The 8135-nt window shown below is 33.5% G+C and overlaps 1 protein-coding gene across 1 annotated transcript; it reads left to right on the top strand.

Annotated features, from left to right (window-relative positions):
* Positions 1–4883: 4883 nt before the first annotated feature.
* Positions 4884–6866, top strand: LOC141705875 (CENP-B homolog protein 2-like). Its single transcript, XM_074508743.1, has one exon. It carries the CDS (start codon positions 5075–5077, stop codon positions 6692–6694), a length of 1620 nt encoding a protein of 539 aa, XP_074364844.1. The 5' UTR covers positions 4884–5074; the 3' UTR covers positions 6695–6866.
* Positions 6867–8135: the final 1269 nt, after the last annotated feature.

An 8135-nucleotide genomic window follows, 5' to 3' on the forward strand; every position in this document is an offset into this window, starting at 1 on the left:
TGAGTAAAAGAGTGAGCTTGTCATACCTCTCTGGCTTGTAAAAATTACCTGAGTTGTACTGATCAAGCTTTAGTGGTTTCTGTTGGTAAGTAGTCTTGGCATGTTCAGAATCTTCCAAATTGTGCATCTTCAAAAGATCCTTAACTTACTTGTATTGCCATCATTCTTTTGGTTTACTTGTGCTCCTGAAAGAATTGTTCTTTTGACTTGCTTGAGCTCCTAAAAGAATTATTATAATGGCTTGCTTGAAGTAATTCCAAAAATAATTACAACCTTTCCAACATGCTCCTCCATACTTACTCTGCAATTACTTAGGAAATAATCTTGCACAAGTATTTGTTAGTAGACCAACATATAACATTATCATTATATCATAGCACATATAACTTAATATGTTTGTGCCTAGTGATAAAGAGAGTTATTAATATGACGACTCTACTAATTCATATTTAATTGTAACTTCAGTTAAAGTATCATACCATGTCCTTGACGATTTCTTGAGTAATATACTAGTTCATACCAACCTGAAGTGAGATTGTGAAGAAGAGATATACATAGTTCAATATATCTACAACTGCAAAGTCTATGAACTGTGGTGCATTGACTTCTTCTTTTGACTCACCAACCAGGAGTGCACTTGTACACATTTACCAGAGTCCAATTCCAGGTAAAATGTGCATCAGGTGCCTGATATGTTGTAATATCCTCAAGTCTCGTCACTGGTGCTTTCTGTCAGATTCTGCTTCCTGATAAAAACCTTGCATCCAGTTTGGCCTTGTCCCTCGTTACAATACAATTGTTATCCAGTTTTGACTTCTGGTTATCCTTGTACCAATTACAAAATTGTCATTTAGTTTGAATACCAGCTTCCCTTCAATCTGCTAGCTGACTGATTGAGTTCATCTTGCTTTGCAATCACTCAATCAATCCGGATCTATCAGAGCTTCTATAACTTTCGCAGTTTCTTCTTCAGATAGAAAACTATAGAAATAATCATTTATACTCAGTAGCCCTGCTAATCATTACTCCACCATCAGGATCACTTAGGAACTAGACTCTGGGAATAATATTGACATCAAACCCTTTGTCTCAGCAGATTTGTTCTTATAGTGTCCTCTTGATTTTCAATGAAGTGTTGTGTCTGACTAGTTGATCCTTCTTTTTGCTCCCCGTAAGCTGTTGCTGGGATTTCCTAAAAATCCTTACCCTTGTTGACTGGCTTCATTGAAATAATGAGTTGTGTTATACACTGCCATTCCACTGTTTGAATATGAATCATCAATACCATTAATTTCTCCTTTAACAGCTTGGAGCATGGAGTTGTTGAAATGTGCACTTAGACTGTCTATCACCTTCTGTTGATCAACCACAAATGTCCTGAAGTTTGTAGACTCCACTGAATATCCATGGAAAATATCCCTAATCAGTCTTAGTTGCAAATGCCAAGATCTTCAAACAACTGAAAACATTTCATTGTTTGCTTCTGTATAACATTCTCTCCAAACACTTCCAGGTAATTCAGTGTTTGCTTCTGTTGGCCATTAACTCATTAGTGGTCTTCATGTATACATCCTGATCAAGGCTTAATCTTACTTGTAGCAAACTGTATTGACTGATTCAGCCCTTTGGTATTTAGAAAGTCTTCATTACCTTGACATTGTCCTTGTTGCTTTAATCAAGTTTCAGTTCTTCCCTTGTACCATTCCACTTTGACACGGAGCTCCCAGTGCTGAATATGTCTCAAAATATTCTTGGTGTTATAGATATTAATCAGAACTGCTTCTGGAATTCAGTCTCATTATCTGACCACAAGGTCATTTCTTTTACTGTTGCTTCCAGCTTGATCTTCTGATGTGATCAATCACCATCTGTGATGTCTTGTCTTGAGAATGAACGAACAACAACTTTGTTTAATAAGAGTAGTCATCAATCACCATTAAAGTATATCTTTACTTTGATGTGATGTTATATTTGACTGCTCCTTGTGACATGCCTCATGTTTATCATCCTTCTGAATTCCAAATGAGGCAGTCCTCTCACTAATCCCTTTTTATAAAACGGTTCCTTGAGTTGATGTTCAAGGGTGAGAGCTTCTATTGCCATAACTAAACTTTTGTCAGATGAAGCTTTACAGTAAAAACCATTGACTTCACCTTTCCTGAGTTTCCAGTTTAGCTACGAGTGTATTATTTCCTTACTCTAAAAAGAGCAAGCTTCTCAACCTTCCTGCTTGAGATGAAACACATATTCTTCGTTAAATTGACATTTTGTCCTTTGATGCAGAACTGTCTGAAAAGAGGATTTGTGCCTTGATTCTTCAGCAAGAAAGATGCTTCAATTATTATCAGTGACTCCAATGATTAGTTGTTATCAATGATAGCAATTGTTGAATCCATGATGACATCCCTTTTTCTGTATAGCTTTGTCCTGTAATGAAAACCTTTGTTGTCATCTCCAAAGATTATTGATGAAATAGCTTTTGCCAATCACATTTGATTGTGAGACTCTTTCTTTGATCACATGCCTTGAGTATGAATTACCTAGAATACATATGAATCAATTAACCTTTTATGTCATGCACTCACAAATGGATTAACAGTTCTTGGTATCCAACTTATCAGTTTGGGTCCAGTTGGATTAGAGATTTTATTATAAACAGAGATAACAACAGCTGCAACCTTATCATGCTAATTCTTATCTTTGACTGACCATTTTTTCCATGTTATACCCCCGACAGATTTGTCTCTAGGCTAGGGGAAAATGGTTTCAACCTTACATAAGGAGGACTAGCAGTCTTTGCCCTATTGTAATCCTAAATAAGCTTCTTCTATAATTAATGCAAGTACTAAGAGATGAATTCATGTCATAAAAATAAGCAAGCATTGAAATAGGAGTACATGGCATTCATTCAGAAATATTACGCATAAGAATTAAGCAAGACAGGCATGATATGGAACAAACAGAATTAACAAATAAATTATTAATTCTATCTAGTCCAATCCTGTTAATGTATCTCATTTAGCTGTCTCAATCCAAATATAAACTAATACATCTTAACAAACAATTTATAGGATACAGGAGATAAGCATAAGTAAAGGTCTTAAGTGCTGAAAAACATAGATCTCATTAAAGCAATTAATCATGTTCAACAAATATTCAGACACATATTTAAGATCTTCTAAATTAACATGCACAAGTTAAACATCAATCCTAGTTACCAAAAAAAATAATCTAGTGAACTAGTTCAGCATTATCTATGTGTGATGCCATCATGCTTGTGCGAATGTTAAACATTTAAGCACTAAGATCTTATCATGCATTGAATATTGAAAACAAAATATTGTAGTGGTTCAAGAATTTGAAACCTAAGATATGTGAGTTGGACCATCTTCAAAGATTACTATGAAAGCAAGATATTCATGATTCTCGTCATCTGATCCATCCCAACTCTTTTCCGTGCACTATAAGTTTTGATTGGCTGTTTTCCTATAAAAACATTCCATCTTTGTCTCAACTCGTCAACTGAGTCCCTACTCATCCTTATTTGTCAAGCTTCTTGTTCTATTGTAGCAAAACCCATGATAGTTACTTGACATATATATCTTGTCATAACTGTAGCTATCAAATCTTGTTAATGTCTCAATCTCAGTTTTGTAATCACCCCTTGAACTGAATCTGTAAGAATCTCTGTTTCGGAAGATGGGCTTGATCCTTGGATATAGCTTATGTACTCCTTGTGAATCTGATGTGACTAAACTTCACTGACAAGTGAAACACTACCCTGACGACCGGTCCCTCAAGTGCTTCTACCTGAGCTACCTCTAATTGAACTATCAGTAACTCTTACATTCTGTCATGAGGTTCCAACTTTAATATCTGTAACTGAGATATTTGTATGTCCCTACTATTCTCTCTGACCTCTACAATTCCTGCCTTTCTGATCTATGTGATTCCCGGATAAATGTAGCATTGGTACAAACCACTGTGTGACTGTATAATCTGGAATCATTAGAGTTGTCTTAAAATGTTCGAGAAAAAATGTACCCGTAGAAATTTCATTCATTTCCTGCATCTGAAAACCCAGTGGTATCCTATGGAGTAAGCCTTTGAGGAAATTCCACAATTTTCTTATGTAGGTCTTGAAATCAGTTTTGTTGGAATAAGAAAACCATTATCTTCAATTTCCGTGTTCGGGAATTTTCCATTTGAATAGCACATGGTCTTCGTTTTCTTCGAAATATTAAAATCCACTTTAAAAGCCCAGAGGAATCTTGAGTATACCAATCCTTTCAGTACCCTTAATTTAATATTTAAGAGAAACTTAAATTTCCAATATTTTTAATTTTCTTAGAAAATAAATTATTAAAAAATAAATATTTACGTAAAATCTAATTTTCAAGAATTTTGAATTTTCCTAAAAATTAAATAAAACATAAATTATTATCTAAGAAAAAATTAAATTAAAGAATTTTAAATTTTATGGAAAAATAAATAAATCAGAAATACATAATTTTTGGGGTTACAGATTTTGTTAAGTAGTACTGGCGACTACAGCTACACCCTTGATAAATTTCTGACTTGTGACCTCTATATACATCTTAACATGCGACCCGAGTAGAGGAGTGAATCTGCCTTAGTTTTTTTTTGTGACTGGCGACTACAGTTAAACCTCTTTAAAGTAATACCCTTGGGACCGGGAAAAAATATTACTTTACCGAATTTATTACTTTATCGATATAATAATATTTTATTACTTTATCGATAAAGTAATATTTTATTACTTTACCGAATTTTTATGTTTACGTGGTACAGTATAATATATAATGTACGTATAAAAACTAGAATTAATCACATGCAATATATTTGATCTAAAATTACTTTTATTATGATTACTTATATCCAAAAACTAGATGCATGCATATTAAAATTGCACCAGATCAGTACATAAAGGTAACATGTGTTGTGTACGTTGTATTGAAACTCAACCATCTAATATTTATTGTAATTCTTAAATAAAAATACATGAAGAGACACCATAATATTAATGATAAGACTTTGTGATTAACTATATAAAATGATAGAATGGTACACTACAGACACATACAATATCAACTTTGTTTTACAGTATACACCAATGTCTTCGCATCATCTAAAAGGAGTGAAAAAATCAGCAATCACAGATAAGATAAGGAGTGCTATTTGTGAATATAAAAAGGAGAATCCAGGTGTAAGCCAGAAAGATTTACAAGCATGGGTACATCAAAAATATGACTTAGATATCAGTCAATCAACTATATCAAACACACTCAAGAGAGCCTCGGAATACTTGTCCGACGAGAGGAAACAAAGTGATGTCAAAAAACACAAATCAGCAAAATATCCAGAGTTAGAGAAAGTTTTGTTTGAGTGGTTTCTTCAAAGGCAAGATAAAGTTAATATGTCTGGAGAAATCATTCAAGAAAAAGGAAAGGAGCTAATGAAGAAAATGTATGGGGAAAGTAATTCCGATTTTAGCTTTTCCAGTGGATGGTTAGAACGTTTCAAGGCAAGATATGGAATCAAATCTTATCGGCGTTTTGGTGAAAGTGGTTCAGTGATGATGGAGAACATTGAAAATGCATTGCCAGGCATCCGATCAAAATTGGATCAATTTCAGTTGAAAGATATTTATAACATGGATGAAACGGGATTATTCTATCGACTTGAAGCTGACCATTCACTAGCTACCAAACAGCTAGAGGGCCGCAAAAAAGATAAAGAGAGAATCACTGTAGTTGTGTGTTGCAACGGTGATGGGTCTGACAAAGTTCCACTTTGGATCATTGGTAAGTACGCCAATCCTAGGTGCTTTAAAAATATGAATATAAACAATCTTAATTGTGTGTATCATTTTAACAAGAAGGCTTGGATGACTGGCTTGCTTTTTCAAGAATTTGTTACTTGGTTTGATAGTAAAATGAATGGCAGGAAGGTACTTTTGATTGTTGACAATTGTCCTGCTCATCCAAAAATAGTTGAAGGCTTGAGAAATACAGAGTTGTTCTTTCTACCTCCTAACACAACATCTAAGATTCAACCATGCGATGCTGGAATTATTCGAGCATTTAAAGTTCACTATCGGCGTCGTCTATATTCTAGCATGTTGCAAAGTCTTGAAGTTAATGCAACAAATCCTGAAAAAGTTAATATCTTGAATGCTATTAGTTTTGCTAACATGGCTTGGAATATTGATGTGAAAACAACCACAATTGCAAATTGTTTTCGGCATTGCAAGATTCGTTCAGAAGAAAATGATGAACAAGAACTTGGAGAAATAAATGAAGGTGTCGAAGGATTAAATGAAGTTATCTCTAATTTACGATATAGGAATGTGATGGATGTCGAGCATCTCTTAAACTATCCAAACGAGAATGATGCGGTTATGGAATCACCTACGGATGAAGAAATCATTGAGTCGGTAATGAGCACTGATGAAGGGACTGATCCTGAACCCGACGATAGCAATGTCATCCCAAGCGTGTCATCAAAGAAAGCATTTCAAGCACTCACCACTTTGAACAATTACTTGTTACAACACGAGCAAAACATACCAGGAGTTATTTTTGCTTTACATAAAGTCAAGGACGAGATTAATTTTGGCTTTGGTGGAAAGAAGAAACAAGCTACAATAGATTCATATTTTAATAAGAATTAAATTTTGTAATCATATACATTATACAGTATATATATATATATAATTATGGAATTATTACTTTACATATTACTTGGGCCCTTAATGACTTTCGAATTTTTTATTATCTTATGCTTTTAGCGAGAATATTACTTTACAACATTGGCCCAAGTTGGGACCGATGAAAATTATTACTTAAGCGAGGTTATTACTTTATCGGATATTACTTAATCGAGGTTTAACTGTACTAGTACTCCCTGTATGCACTTAGTTTTTGAGAGAGAAATAAAACTGACATGCGAATATAAGTTGTACTACTTTTGCCTGTCTAATTTCCCCGCGCGTGCAATGCAATGGTTCTTTTGTTTAATTGTTGTCGCGCGTGTACACCACTTATAAATCTCCTTTTTTTGTTGATTAATCTCCTCGCGTGTCATCCAATTATGTCAACTGAATAAATACAAGTAAACAAAAAATATGGCAGCCTACAAAGCCGAGGAAAAAAAACAATGGCGGCAAATCAAAACTGGCAGCCATAAATCGGAAAAGAATATAAATTTAAATTAAAAACTTTTATTTACTAAAATTTAAGTAGTAAATTAATTTAGTTAAATTTATAAAATAAATTTATTTAAATTAAGTTCATACAATAAACTTATTTAAATTAAATTTATAAAATAATTTTTTTAAATCAAATTTATAAAATAAATTTATGTAAATGAAAAATTAATAAAATAAATTATTTTAAGGATCCTGATTTGTGTATCAATCAGTCAGCTCTGATACCAATTATTAGGTCCCGAATTATCGTAGAAGGGGGGTTGAATACGAAAATCACTAAATTGAAAAATTCTTTCGAATCTTTTGCGGATATGAAATTTAGTGCTCGGTTAGTGGTTCTGTGTTCTTGAGGTGAATAGTGTTTGGGAATATAAAACGAGGAACACAAGATATTCGCGGAAGTATATATTCATATATAAATCCTCGAGGGGTGTTGCTACACTCCGGTAAATAAATTAACTGACTATAATCTAAGAACAACAAAATTCCTAGCTTATACAAAGATTTACAAATCAAATCCTATACAATGATCTAGCTTTTGTTTGTCTAAGGATTTAATTATCGGGTAACGATTATAATGCCCCTATGAATATACAAGAATTAAATCGGGCATTATAATGTTACTCCGGTGAGAAGAATAGCTTATATAGATTTGTGTGTATATATCCTCTGTATCTCTTTGCTTCAGTTCTTCAGCTCTTTGGGACAGAAGATGAACAAAATAATACAATTCCGAATTGTTGAATGATTTGTTGCTGTAGTGTAGGCTTTATATCAATTCAAATATGTGGCTTAGAATGAATCACATAATTAATTGATTGTACTATAAATTGTTGTTGAGGAGTGACAGGCGACCACATGGAGCTTTTGGCACTTAGAATTAATTTTAAGTTCATGATTGGTG

This window comes from Apium graveolens, chromosome 2 (genome assembly GCF_009905375.1).
Source record: "Apium graveolens cultivar Ventura chromosome 2, ASM990537v1, whole genome shotgun sequence".
Lineage (NCBI taxonomy): Eukaryota > Viridiplantae > Streptophyta > Magnoliopsida > Apiales > Apiaceae > Apium > Apium graveolens.

Coding starts and splice junctions, on each gene's coding strand:
- LOC141705875 (XM_074508743.1), top strand. CDS start 5,075: ATGATAGAATGGTACACTACAGACACATACAATATCAACTTTGTTTTA.